This window comes from Macrotis lagotis, chromosome X (genome assembly GCF_037893015.1).
Source record: "Macrotis lagotis isolate mMagLag1 chromosome X, bilby.v1.9.chrom.fasta, whole genome shotgun sequence".
NCBI classification, from domain to species: Eukaryota; Metazoa; Chordata; class Mammalia; order Peramelemorphia; family Peramelidae; genus Macrotis; species Macrotis lagotis.
The window spans coordinates 255525280-255540665 of NC_133666.1; the positions used below are offsets into that span (position 1 = coordinate 255525280).

Consider the following 15386-nt stretch of genomic DNA (forward strand, 5'->3'; position numbering starts at 1 on the left):
CTTGTTGAGAGCCCTTAAAGTTTGGAAATCCTACACAAGCATTCCTTAGGAGTATAGACCATTACCACTCTGAATCTAAGTATAAAATTTACTCTACTTTCTTGATTTCTTCCTCAATAAAATATTCAGAAGGATGATAGGAAATACCTTGCCCATAAATTACTTCATTTTAAAAGTTGTTAAGCAGCACATTGCTAATGAAGTGATGAAATGCCACTTGAAGAAAATATATTCATGAGTTAAAATTAAAAGTGATTATGCATATGGTGCCATTTATGGATAAAATCATTACTTAGGAATATTACTTTTACAGCTCTCATACAGTATTTTTAAAAAATATTTTGTTTTCTAATTATATATAATAATTTATATCAATTTTTGTAAGGTTTTTGAATTTTACAATTTTTCCCCTACCCTCCCTTTCCTCCCCATCCCCCCACAGAAGGTAGTCTGATAATCATTACATTGTTGCTATGCTACTCATTGATCAAAATTGAATGTGTTGAGAGAAAAATCATATCCTTGAGGAAAAAGTAAAATATTAGAGATAGCAAAATTATGTAGTACATAAGACAACTTTTTTTTAAATTTAAGGTAATAGTCTTTGGTCTTTGTTTTAACTCTACAGTTCTTTCTCTGGATACAGATGGTATCTCCATCACAGATACCCTAAAATTGTCCCTGATTGTTGCACTGAAGGAATGAGCAAGTCCATTAAAGTTGATCATCACCCCCATGTAGCTGTTAGGGTATACAATGTTCTTCTGGTTCTGCTTATCTCACTCAGCATCAGTTCATGCATATCTTTCCAGGCTTCTCTGAAATCCTATCCCTCCTGGTTTCTAATAGAACAATAGTGTTCCGTAACATCAATATACCATAATTTGTTCAGCCATTCCCCGATTTATGTACATTCACTTTCCAATTCTGCGCTATGAATATTTTTGTACACATTCAAACTATTTCAGGGAATTCTATATCTGGTCATAGTGACTTTGCAGAGTAAAGCTAGAATTTTAGGACATTTGGGTACTTTTTTTTTTTGCAAGGCAATGGGGTTAAGTGGCTTGCCCAAGGCCACACAGCTAAGTGTCTGAGGCCAGATTTGAACTCAGGTACTCCTGTATCCAGGGTCGGTGCTGTACCAACTGCGCCACCTAGCCACCCCCCTTTGGGTACTTTTTTATTGCTATTTGCTTTACAAGAGATAGCATAGCATATTGAAGAGAGCTAATTAGAAAGGTCTTTGTTTAAGACCCACTTCTTATACATACTATGTCTGTAACACTGGGCAAGGCTCTTAAACTCTGTGCTCTATGCAACTCTTTTTAAGACTATATGCTGACTTGAATTGGTAGAGTTTCTTCACCTGGGAAGTTCCCTAAAAATCCATGTTATCTTATCTCATTTGTGTCTTCCGAATTGTATAGGCAGTTCTCTTAATCCTCTCTGTTTGTCTTTAACTTCCCACTGTGACTTTCCAAACCTTTATCTTCTTTTCAGGCCACATTTATAGTCCACTCCTCCCCCAGCCCTGCTTCCCTCAACAGAGTTTCTTCCTTTCTACTTAAAAAAATTGAACCCAGTTGCCCTGAATTTTCTCTTATATATTCCATACATCAAAACTCTTCTACATCATTACCTATCCTCTTTTGTTTCAGTCAAGGGAAGAAGCATTATCCCAGCACTTATTGCCAGGGCCAAACACTCTACTTGTGCCTTTGATCTTATTATTCTTTTTCCTTTGGGGATCTTATCAGTACTCTCATTTTCTTTCTCATCTTCAATTCTCCCTATCCAGTTTCCTTCTTTGCCCCTTTAAACATGAGCAGGACTCCACTATCTACACTAACCATTATTTCACTGCCATCCCTTAATTTGTCAACCTTTATCTCCTCTCCTGCAGTGCCAAACTTCTAGAGTTATTTCTTCTTCACTCATTCACTTCTCACTCTTTGCAAGCTGACTTTGTCTAACTACATGACTAAAATTGCTTTTTTCCAAGGTTATCAGCCATCTTTACTATCCTATCCAGCTCTCATTTTTTTTTTGACATCTGTGTAGTTGTTCATCACTCTTTACTACTGGATGTAATCTCTTCTCTTGACTTCTCTGCTATTGCTTTCTTCCTGGATATCTTCTATCTATTGTCCTTGTGTCACCTAGTGCTTAGCATAGTTGTATGGTTAATGTTTAGTTGAATTGAATACCTAGAAAACCTGTCTAAGAGATTGTTAAGTAGTCAGGGGTCCATTTAAATCTCAGAGCTTAGGTTGTTGAAGCATTATATAATTTTTAAAATTATTCAAATTATTTCATTAGACAGAATAGTTTTTAAGAGTATTGGAATATAATCAAATATGGTAATAATACATATAATTTTCCTATTTCCCCCCCCCCCCAGTAATCCCACTGAATCCAGAAAGTCTGGTAGCACTGGGAAAAGAAGAGGTAAGTTCTTTACTTACTATGAAGTAATTCCATATAATTTAGAAGTAAAATAGTTTATTTATAAAGGCATGACACCTAAAAATTAATGTAAAATAAAATAAGGTCCTTATTTACCGCTTAAACTTAGCAGGGCCTTATTTTGTTTATTTGTTTTGTTTATAAATCCTATGTTAAATGGATTGGGATTATTTTCTTTAATTGAAAGTAGTTTTTATCTGAATCAAGTTTATGAGTTACAGAATCCTCTGCTAATGTAAATGTGAAGTCTTGATTTATAAACAACGTTTTATAGAAATTTCAGTTCATTTCAAGTTTGGGATAAATGTAAAAAAGCTAGAGGTTTTTTATTATTTTTATTCCCTTTTATGAAAGTAAAGATATTTACCTGAAATAATTAAGCAGACCTTTTTTTAAATGTGTGGGTTTTTTTTAACAAGGCAATGGGGTTAAATGTCTTGCCAAGGTCACAAAGCTAGATAATTATTAAGTGTCTGAGTCTGGATTTGAACTCAGTTGCTCCTGACTCCAGGGCCATTGTTCAATCCACTGCACCACCTAGCTGCCCCTTAAACATGTTTAATCTTTATTTAAATTATTAAAAATTTTACCATCCATTGAACAAAAATGATTACCTATGAATCTTCTGTTATGATAGCTTTTTATAGTCATATTTTTTATTTATTTTATATTATAATATTATATATTACAATATTATAATTTATATTATTACAATAATCTTGTTATGTTAGAGTAATAATAATCTCCCCTCCCCCAACAAAGATGAGAAACCTCAAGAATAGTGGGGGGGGGGAGTATACTTCAGTCTGTGTACAGATTCCAGTGACTCTCTGACTCTGGGATGAGTTGCCTTTCTCATATGATAGATTTTTTAAAACATGTATTAAGTTTAAAAAACTTGGCCTCTTTGTACTTTTTTTTTTAGTTTTTTTGGAAGGCAATGGGGTTAAGTGGCTTGCCCAAGGCCACACAGCTAGGTTATTATTAAGTGTCTGAGGCCGGATTTGAACTCAGGTACTCCTGACTCCAGGGCCGGTGCTCTATCCACTGTGCCACCTAGCTGCCCCCCTCTTTGTACTTTCATCTGAATTTCTTTTTTGTTTTCATCTATGTATATTTAAATGCTAGCTTCTCTAGTATTTTCCACTCACTCATCCCCCCTGACAAGTATAATTAAGCAAAACAAATCAATTCATTGACAATGTCAGAAAATTCTGATGTCTCATTTTGTACTTCTAATTATTTGGGAAGCTTTTGAAGATTAATAGTTAAGGGACAAATTAGAAATGTTGACATGGCTGTATTTCTATTGCTTTAGCGAGAGAAACAAGAGAACACACAAAGCCAAGGCATATTAAGGCTACTTTTTCATGATTAGTTGGGAAGTAAGCAGAGAATATTCTAAAAGAGAAAAGTCCCTGGATTGTGTGCTAAATTGGTCTAGAGCTCTGAAGCTATGTACATTGCTTGAAAGGCTTCTTATCTCTAGGATAGCAGAAATGGGAAGAATTCTAAAGGAATTTTTTTTTATCAGAAATAAGATTAAGATCTAGAATTAGTTAATAGTAGTTAAAGGATTTAACTACAGAATTGCATCATTTATGTATGAGATAACCTGCTATGTCTAGGGTACTGTATTATATGCTTGTAGCTATTTTTTTTTTATGTCTAGAAACCATCTTTTAAATAGTTTTTGGCAGTGTTGTTTATGTTTTAATGAAAAGTTCTATTAAAATATGCTTGTGGGGCAGCTAGGTGGCGCAGTGGATAGAGCACCGGCCCTGGAGTCAGGAGTACCTGAGTTCAAATTTGGCCTCAGACACTTAATAATGTCCTAACTGTGTGACCTTGGACAAGTCACTTAAACCCACTGCCTTGCAAAAAAAATGCTTGTTCTTGAAAGCATATTTACTTCCATCTCAGATAAACCTAGCTATTCTTATTTTCAATAAGTAAAGAATAGATAACAGTGCAAGTCAGCAAGCATTTATTAGAAGCTTACCATATTGAAGATATTTTGCTGGGTGCTTAAAATCTACTGAGGGCTACATCCAACCTGTATACAAATAAATATTGCAGAAGGAAAATCCAAGAGGAGAAGAGGGAGGAGAGTCAGGGAAGACTTTGTTGTGGAGGTGACACATAAGTTGAGCTTTAGAAGAAAACAGATTCTGATAGGTGGAGATGAGGGGGGCTTTGTGCCTGGCAGCAGTAGATGACATAATGAGTTTCAGGCTATGACTACTGGTCCATTTGGATCAGAAAATTGAGGGGTGTAAGAAAGGTCATAAGGTTATATAAGAGATTTTAAAACTGGAAAGATGAGTACAAGTCATAGTATGGTGGAAGGCCCAAGAAGTTTGTATTGTATCCCAAAGGAAATCACAGAAGTTTATACTTTATCACAAAGATAATTCCAGAAGATTTTGTATAGGAGAAAGAAATGGTCAAAGTTGTACTTTAAGAGATCAGTAGTTGGAACAGGGAAGGGAAGAGTAAAAGCATGGGAGAGAGCCAGAGAAAATGTGGGAACAGAAAGTGGGAATGGCTTGTTTGAGGAGGCCAGGAGGCCACTGTCATTGAATATAGGAGAGGGTTAGGTGGTGCAGGGCTTTGAACATCAAAAGACTTTGTAATTGATCCTGTAGTTGATAGGGAACAAATGGCATTTACTGAGTAGGGGGTGACATGGTCAGACCTGTGCTTTAGAAAAATTACTGGTGACTGGATAGAGGATGGACTGGAATGGGGAAAGACTTGAGGCAGACAGATCCACCAGCTGGCTGCTAGCAATAATCCAGGTACGAGGTGATTAAAAACTGTACTAAGGTGGTGGCAGTATCAGAGGAGAAAAGGGTGTGTATTTGAGAGAAGGTGTAATTTATAGATCTTTGACAACATCTTGGAGTGTGAGAGAAAGAATGAGAAATTCAGGATGACTTCTAGATTGTAGAATGAATTGAAAGGATGGTATTTCTGTCTTCAATAATAGGGAAGATAGTAGTGATGATGAGCTCTATTTTGATCATTCCTCACTAGTATCATAACTTCTTTTTCAAGTCATGTATCACTCTGGTGTCATCCTTTACGTTTGGCAATATGTTAACTACTCCATATGTATTATAGACATCACTATTATGCTTCTCCATTGCCTTTTGAGTGACCTGCGACTTTTATTCTTTGAAGAATGTGTTGTTCTATCACCTACAAGCATATTGTATCTCTTAAAGAATTTTCATGTTAAGATGAGCCTATGTTTCAGGGTCATTTAAAGCATGTGTACAAGTTCTCCAAAGGCACTTTAGCTCATTCTTTTGCCTCTACAATTTGGGATGAGGTCTCCATCCAGCCACAGAAAATAGCCAAAATATGTACAAAATATGTCCGCTCCATCATTTATCATTCTAGGCCAGGGGTGAGGAATCTTTTTTTTTTTCCCGAGAGTCATTTGGATCTTTATAACCATCATTTGAGGGCCTTGAAAAATTCTCAACTTAAAAATTAGCCTGCTTTATTTGGTCAAACATTTAATTAATTCATTCTTAGAGGGCAGCTAGGTGGCACATTGGCTAGAGCACCAGCCTTGGAGTCAGGAGGACCTGAGTTCAAATCTGGCCTCAGGCACTTAATAAATAAAATTAGAAGAATTAATTCATCCCTAAAAAAACTCCTAGATTTATTGAATTTCAGGTCCTGGTTATGATTGCCTTGGTCATGCCACACCAGTTAATTTCAAGGACTTGGATGTTTTCCATCCCTATTAGATAATAGGCTTTCTTCATCTACTTAGTTTTTTCTTTGTGGATAGTTACTTAATTCTTTTGAGTGATTCTGGAATCTCTTCAATCCTCTGGGACTTGATGCATTCAGAGCACATCTGGAATGCCTCACCATCCATAGGGAATTTCTTCCTTATAGAGTCTGTTAAATATCTTCCATAATGGTACCAAGCACCTTTGGAAAACAACACTCGATATTACTTATAGAATAGGGTTAATTTGTATGACTTTGACATTCAAGGAAAAAAAGCATAATGGGAGAGTTTTCAAAGCAGTATCTTGCCTAAGAAAATCAAATGTTAATGAATAGACAATAAGCCCTTTTGTTTTATGACCTTTTCATTTTTTGCATGTGAATGTAAAGATGTGGTCTTCTTTAGAATAATAGCTTAAGTAGATAAAAGTAAGAAATTATTTGAGCGAATTTTCATTTATGAATTTTCATTCATAAATATTTATTATTTATAAAGTTGTTTTGTATGAGATTGGCATTGGATGAAAGACTAATATGAAATATGTTGCATGTTGAATTATTGTGCTACTTTAAGTGTAAAGTAAATTTTAAAACCCTATTCAGTTTTAATGTGTTAATGAAAAAATATTTATAGTCTGTTTACTCCAATGGGAGAATAGTTTAGCCATCATGCAAAAAAAAAAAATGCCAGTTTGGTATATTGAGACAGACTGTATGGTATAATAAATAGAAAACTGGTCTCCAATCTAGAAAAACCTGGTTTCTAGTTCTGCCTCTTATATACACTGCTGTGTGATTCTGGACAAGTAATTAACTCAGTTTTGAAGGCAACTGTCTAAGAGGATAAATTACAAAGAAGGTATCAGCCTGTGTTAGTAAAAGGAGGTTCCTCATCTAGAAAGTTCTGTACAATAAAATTAACAGGTCTATTCCCTAGAAATCTAAAATGCTAAAATTAATATGCCTTCTTAAGTGTAGATTAATATTCTTGTTATGTCTAAATAAGTTGCAGTGATGGTAGAATGCAGAGATTGTAGAAAAAATAGAAATTCTGTAATATACCTTGGCATTACATCGAATTTGGTATCTGTTCTCCATCCCATCAGCAGTTTCTCTGCTGTGAATTGAAAAGTACAGTCCTTCTAGACCAGGGATGGGGAACCTTTTTTCTGCCAAGGACAATTTGGATATTTATAACATCATTCTCAGGCTATATTTAGTCAAATTAATTCACCCTTAAAAAAGATGAGATACTCTCATTTTCAGAGATTCTTAAGTTTGTTTTTTGGGTTTTTTTGCAAGGCAATGGGGTTAAGTGACTTGCCCAAGGTCACACAGCTAGATAATTATTAAGTGTATGAGGCTGGATTTGAACTCAGGTCCTCCTGACTCCAGGACTGGTGCTTTCTTCACTGCGCCACCTAGCTGCCCCTCATCTTAAGTTTTAACAGCTTAAACGTACAATAAGACTTTTGGGACTCTGAGTGTTTGTATATGTGTACCTTTTTGATGCCAAAAAATTTTACTATCTGTGCTTATTTTGTGATGTCACATTGAATATGTTCAACAAATAAGAACTAAAAGTAGTTTTGTATTACCACACACACACACACACACACACACACACACACACACGCTATAGTATTAGTAAATGTAGCACCATTGCAGTTTTCAGATATTTTCAATGTCACAGAAATGTTTTTATGGCTCTACTTCATGCTAATGTGGTTTTTAATCTATTATTCTGATTATAGAAGCTTAGTTTTCTTATTAAATTTTAATTTTCAAAATCATTTTATCTATAACTTTTAATTGTGTATGTTAAACACCATCTCATCTGTTTATATAATTTTTCTAGAAGTTTTAAAGCAGCAATCTTTTCCCCATAAGTAGTACTGCTTAATGGTAAAAAATTATTTATATAGGCTTTGTAAATGCAAACACTGAGATGATGTCTTACACATTTGTCATGAAGTCCCAATTTCCAGAACTAGATTTTAGCCTGGAATTTGTATACAAAAAAAAAAAATATTGTTTTACCAGGTCAAAAAACATTGAGAAGATTTATTTTCTTTCACTTTCTTTTGTTTTCTAAACCAGCATATCAGACTAGAATATAAGTTGAGAACAGTTTTCTTCACTCAGAGGACTAATGGTGAAACATGTCTCTCTCAGTAGAAAGGGGTGTGAGGCAGTGTTGCAAAATATGGCCACTGTATTCAAGTGTTCTTAACTGTACTTTATTACCTGAGAGGTCTCTTTTGGGGAATTTAGGGCAGTCATTGAGAAGTAACTGAAATATTTTAAAAATGCATCAATTTAAAAGTGTTAAAATTATATCCAGTAAAAAATATGAAAGAATTCAAAGAGGTATTAAAAGAATATGAATAATTTAACAACTCAAATATTTTGGGGTCTTTTTATATTGTAGTTGCAAAAATTAGGCCATGATCTTGAAAAATTACTGTCCACGGTTCAGTCAAAGAATCTGAAACTACAAGAAGACTTAAGAAGGTATATATCATATTGTGAAAACATTATGACATTGGTAGCAATTTAAATAATAGAATATAGCTGATCTCTTTTTTCTAAATATTTTCTTTGAAGAGAGCAAGGATGGTTGGATGAGCAAGAAGAGCTAGTTACATGTCTCAGTGAAATATATAAGGATCTTAAAAAAACTCAAGAAATACCAGTTAATGAAAAAAGGTATTTATATTATGCTGTTATAAGTGAGATAATATTATAATTGTGTTTCATGAAATAATATTGGGAGATTATGTCAAGAGTTATGAGTGTAGTCTTGATTCCTGCCACTGAATAATTATTTATTTGGTAAATAGATTTCTTTATACTGTTTAATTTTAGGATTTGTTACATTTGGAATTATTTGTTCTTTTTCACATAGATATTGGACTAGAACTAAGTAAATGAGTGGAGTTTGACACTGTCCCAACTTTTACAAAGTGTGAGAAATACAAAAAAGGTAGCATTCTTCCATGTTTTTTCGAAAGTATACTTTACCATCTCATTTGTTCTCTCAATATTTGTTAGAATGTTTCTTGAACTGAAGGCTAAAATGACCAAAATAAGAAGATATAGAGAGAAACTCCTGACCTATCTGGGTGAGGTACTAGACAAGCATTTTCCTCTTCTTGAAGAAAGTGGAAGTAAGAAGAGAAAAGTAAGTTTTACATATTTGTTGGTATTTTTCTTTTAAAATTTTTCTTTTAAGGAACATTTATCAAATATCTCCTTAGTATGACCTTTTACCTTATTTTCTCTTCCAGTCCTGTTATATTCCTTTGCCTCTTTTCCTTTTCCATAAATTCTTGTTGACACTCATACAAAAGAAATGGAAAGAGAACTTTCCCCTACTATTTTTTATTACCTGTTGATTTATAGTACCATAACTTCATTTATCATCATTACTCAAGTCAGTTAGCAAGTCATTTAATAAATAATTTAAAGTATTGTGCAATGGATACAAAGAAAGGTAACAATATGGTCCCTCCACTCAAAGAGCTCCCACACTTAGGAATGAAACAACATTCAAATAACTGCATATACACCTGTTAAATGGAAGGTTATCACATATGAAAGGCACCAGCAACCAATAGATAAGGACTTGGAAAGGTCCTCTAGGGAAGATTAGATTTGAATCAAGAAGATGAAAGAATTAGAGCTTTCTGGCTGATGCCAGTGCACAGAGATTAGAGGCTAGTGTAGTTGGTTCATGAAGAGTAGAAGGTATAAGAAGACTAGAAAAGGTGGGAGGGGCAATTTGTGCAGGGCTTTAAATGCCAAACATGATTTTATATTTGACTCTGAAGGTAATGATATACCACTAAAGTTTATTGAGTTTAGGGGAAAAGGTGGAAGGTAATGATGGGGACAAGGGACTAGACATGGTCAGCTGAATAAAGAATAGATTTGAGGGGGAGAGACTTGAGACTGGGAGACAAATCAGAATTTTTTTTTCAGGAAAGGCATGTCCCATTGCAAACCTTCAGCAGAATGGTAACTGTAGAGAAACAGGGACACTTGAAAAAGGTTGTGAAGGTATAAATAGAGTGGAGTTTGACACCAAAGTTGCAAGTCTGGGTTCCTTTAGAGTATGATGATGTTCTTGACAGTATTAGGAAAGATGAAAAGAGAAGATTGTAAGAGAAAAATAAGTTTTAGACACAAGTTTGAGATGCTTATGTCACAATTGTTTGTGTGAGATTGGAACTCATTAGGGAGATAGGTCTTTACTTAAGAATTAAAATACTTAGACTCTTTGAGTCTCTGACCTACTTATTCCCTCAGTCTTCCCACCTATTCACTGATTTCTTCCCACTGATCCTAATCTTCCTTAAGGGTCCTAAAACTCACAACCTCTCTCCAGTAACAAAACCCCTTTTTACATTCATTTAAACTATTTCAAGTAGATATTATAAATACATACCAGTATTAAAATTCTACCAACTACTGACTCCATTTATTCAAATGTTTTTCACAAAATCTTATCACCATACATAGACTAGCTTGTTTTCTTTTAATAGACTCTTATGAACTCTTATTCCATTGCTATGTGCCATGACCTCTCCCAAATATATTTACTGAATTTTGTCTTGTCCTATTGGACAATTATTTGTGAATATGATTGGTTTTCTAAGTAGAACTGTCACTTTTATAAACATGTACTTTGTGTTGGTATTCCTAAGTTTTTGTTTTTTTATTTTGGTGTTAAACATACTGGCTATTTATCTTCATAGTTTTTTATTTTCTTCTGTTAGCTTTTGGCCAGGTATTGTTTTCTTCAGTGGATTTTTTTCCCATTTGGCCAATTGTATTTTTTAAGGAATTTCTTCAGTCAATTTTTGTGCTTCCTTTTTGAAGCTGAATTTTTTTATAATTCTCTTTTTTTATATTTTTTATTTTTTATAATTCTTCTTTTCCCAATTTTTCTTCTATCTCTCTTTGATTTTTTTTTAAATTTTATTTATTGAAGACAGTGGGGTTAAGTGACTTACCCAAGGCCACACAGCTAGACAATTATTAGGTGTCTGAGGCTACATTTGAACTCAGGTTCTCTTGACTCTAGGGCTGGTGCTCTATCCACTGCACCACCTAGCTGTCCTGACTTGATTTTTAAAATCCTTTTTGGGACTTGAGACCAATTCATTATCCCCTTTGAGGCTTCACTTGTAGGCATTTTGCCAATGCTTTTCTCTTCAGAAATGGTCTTTTGATTTTCCCTGTCCTCATAGTAACTTTCTGTGGTCAGGACTCTTTTTGGTTTTTCGGTTGTTGTTTTTTTAAGTTAAGCTCTGCTCTTGGGGCACAGGGAGCACAGTCCCAAGTTTCTTTTGGTCAGACCAGGGGTCTGATCACTCATTTTCTTTATTGGGAACTCAGATGCTGGTGACTTGCTCCCTGAGCTGGGGTAGCCCAGTCTATTCCTGCCTGTTGAGCTGGCATTCCAGGACTCAAAATATCCCATCTGTGCTGGGACTAGGACCCTCATTCTTGTCCTGGCGATCCTTCACCTAGGGGCCTAAGTTAATGATCTGCATTATACCTAAGAGCCTCCTGTTCCCTGCTTATGCTGGGTGATGCTCCTCTTTTGTCCAAGTAAGACAAACCTTTCCTGAAGTCCCTCCAAGATATCTTGAACTGGAAAATTGTTCCACTCTATTTTTTGTGGAACTCCAGTCTGTCTAGAGGCATCATTTAAAGTTGTTTTAGAAGGAATCTGGGGAAAACTGTTATCTAGGCTCCTCAACAGTTATATCCTTCATAGTTCTTTAAAATGGCTAAATTGTTGACATTTTGTAATCTAAATTATTATATTATGACAATTATGATATATTACTTGAAAAATACTTCATATATGTATAGTCAATTAATGATAATCTTTTGTAGAAACTGTATTTGTAGAACTTTTTATTAACCTTTTCTTTTTCAAATACTCTTTGTATCCCCTAGAGAGAATGTCAACCAAATGCACAGCTAATGACAGTACATGAAATTTTAGAGGTAAGTGTTACATGAATTATAAAATTTTTTTTAACTTGCTCTTTTTTCATCTTTTTAAAATAATGATCTTCAACAAAACTTAATAAAAATCAATTGATATGTTTAAGAGAAGTTGGTAACTTTATAGAGAGGAGAAATTTTAATAATTATGATAAATAAAAATTGATCTATACTTGCAAAACACATTTTGCCTCCACCAGATTAGAAGTTCAGCATCCATTTGTACTGCTAATCCCATTATTTACTGACATAGAAGCTTTGACCTGCTCCATATTTGTCTTGGACAGGTTCATCTCTCCTAAGTAGCCTACTGGCCCTCCATTTTCGGGGGCTTACCACATCGGTGCCATACTTAGTAGAGATTGTATTTCAGAACTGCTGAGATCAAGTGGGATACTAACTTCAACCTCCCCAATGGAAGGTCTCTATATGCCACCATACCCTGTACATTGTCTATCTCACTAAAACACCTGACATAATATTGCCTAAATATATGTAAGCTGAACTTCATTTTCAAATTTATTTCTATTTTTTGTTGTGTATAATTGAAAATAATATAAAAAATTCTAATTTGAAAAAAATTAAAATTAATATTTGAGATTGATATTGCTCCCTTTTTAATTAAAAAGATGTTAGTATTGTGCTACTTTGACAAAATATCATTTACTTAGAATTTACATGGTGAGGGTGGCTAGGTGGCACAGTGGATAAAGCACTGGCCCTGGAGTCAGGAGTACCTGGGTTCAAATTCGGTCTCAGACACTTAATAATTACTTAGCTGTGTGGCCTTGGGCAAGCCATTTAACCCTGTTTGCCTTGCAAAAAAAAAACCCTTAAAAAGAAAAAAAAAGAATTTACATGGTGAAACCCCATACAGTAAGAGTAGGTTTTGATTTTGTATGTGGAATTATTTGGGGAGACTGGAGTTGACAAAGATAAACTTAGGATTATGAATTCTCCTCATAAAGTGGCAAGAATTCATTCAGAAAAAAAACAACCCCTAAGTAAAACCAGACTCTGTCTGACTATCTGTCTCTTTCTTTCATGATATAAGAGTTGATTTTCTGCTATTAAGATTTTAGCTTCCTGGTCATGCTGACACTGTTAAACTTTCTTTTAGAGGAGAAATCAAATTTATGTTTTTTTTCTGTCCACAAAAATAATAGTATCTTGAACATGACCCTTAATAACAAATTGAACAAAATTCAAAATGTGCCATTTCTAAAGCGAATATAAAAATTCTGTGTGGTGGTATTGTTTAGACAATATGTGTGCTTTTATGTTATAACTAGAAAATAAACACAAGGATAAAATCTATAAAAATTCCATAAATTTGAAAAATTATGTCAGAAAATCCTTTTAAATGTAATTTTAAGAAAAAGAAAACTGTTTTTATTGTTTAATTTCTTTGGGTATTTTTAAATGAGACAAATAGAACAGCTCCTTTGAAAAGTGAAATATCTAAAAAAATATTTTGGGGGTATTTGAAATCTTAAACATTTAATAACCCCTCCCCAAATGCTCAATGTGTTTGAAAACCTTAAACAGATATAATTCCACAATTGAAATTTTTTAAAAAAAGATTTCTCATTTTTGCTTTGAGTCAATTATATGGTGACTTGGGAAATAAAAATTTAAATAATATTAACCGTAAAAATGGATTCTTCATTTCTAACAGCATTCTGGGTGATGTATAGAATATTGAGTTAGAAGCTATTCCTGTCCTCCAGACAGATCTGAATTGTAGAAGGGATTTTTTTTTTAACTATATCAATGGAAGGAGTACCCAGACCAAGGACATTTTGGGGCTTTTAAGTATTAAATAATATTGACTAAAGATTAATAAGTGTTTGTCTTGAGAAAGGTAAGTGTCTTAAATATCATGTACATTTTTGTTTGGCATTTAATTTGAATAATGTTTTGGTTTTTTACTGAGTTTGATAATGATTTCATATATTATGGTGTTTGTAACTGATCTGTTAAACTGGATCACATCCAACCAAAGGAAACCAGAAAATTAGATGTTTCATGGATTAAAAATTTAATTTAGTTAATTATACAAGTGAAATTTGAAAAATTGAACAAATAAATAAATTTAAAATCTACTGTAATATATTTAGTTTTTAAAAAGAATAAATTCTTTGTTACAAATAACCCTTTTAGAAAGATCAGTATCCTTTGAAAGATCTGAATAGTTTTTTTTAAGGGTTTTAAATCTTTTCCTAAATAAAACACATTTTGGTTAATTTTCTTTCTAGCTTCTTATAAATAGCCTACTTCATTCTCCACATGATCCATATGTAAAAATTAATGACTCCTTTTGGCCACCTTATATTGAGCTGCTGCTGCGTAGTGGAATTGCACTTAGACATCAAGATGATCCAAGCCGAATACGATTAGAAGCATTTCATCAGTAAAAATGATGTGTTTTCTTAGATTTGGGACTTGGAAACCTTAGCACCCAAGCATAATGGAAGCCCTAATCCTTTTGGATGAAGACAATTATTTTCACATCAAAGTGAACATCATTGTTGCTGATTTCCAATTACATATTCCTTTCTCATTTAGTCAGAGTTGGAATATCACGAAATGTTTTATGGCACCTTTTCTTTAGCATTTTGTTTAAAGCTTAACTTGGATGCTGTAGAGAATTCTAAAGTAGGTGTTGAATTAGGCACTTTTGTTATAAAAAAGGCACTGAAGTTGTATTGGTGCTATAATTTAAAAGTTAATAGATTTTGAAAATAATTTTCACATGTAACAGCTTATATGTAGATTTAGTGATATTGGAATATTAAAAACTGGATAAAGCTATTAGATATTGTATAAAATGTATATTTAAATGCTAAATTATATTATACTGAAAATTAAACTTTGTGATTGTCTTTATTGAAAATTGCCCATATGACTATACTTAAAAGAAATTAGTGAATTAATGTCATTTAAGGAATTATATTTCATAATATTTAACTTTAAAAATTTTTTCTTTTTTTCAATTAACACAAATTTATCTTTTCTCCCTTGTTCCTTCCCTCCCCCCATTGGGGAAAAAAAAGAAAACCAAAACTCTTGTGACAAATATGCATGGTGTAAAGCAAAACAAATTTCCCACATTAATCCTCTTAAAAATATTTGTCTCA

At 33.5% G+C, this 15386-nt stretch overlaps 1 protein-coding gene across 2 annotated transcripts in view; it reads left to right on the forward strand.

Moving 5' to 3' along the window:
• Positions 1-15057, forward strand: part of CENPK (centromere protein K) — a 33471-nt gene extending 18414 nt beyond the window's left edge. For both annotated transcript variants that reach the window (XM_074202691.1, XM_074202690.1), the window contains exons 5-10: positions 2405-2451; positions 8654-8736; positions 8830-8931; positions 9277-9406; positions 12196-12246; positions 14505-15057. In XM_074202691.1, the coding sequence (XP_074058792.1) occupies positions 2405-2451; positions 8654-8736; positions 8830-8931; positions 9277-9406; positions 12196-12246; positions 14505-14663 (572 nt within the window). In that variant the 3' untranslated portion in view covers positions 14664-15057. The remainder of the gene's footprint in view (positions 1-2404; positions 2452-8653; positions 8737-8829; positions 8932-9276; positions 9407-12195; positions 12247-14504) is intronic.
• Positions 15058-15386: the final 329 nt, after the last annotated feature.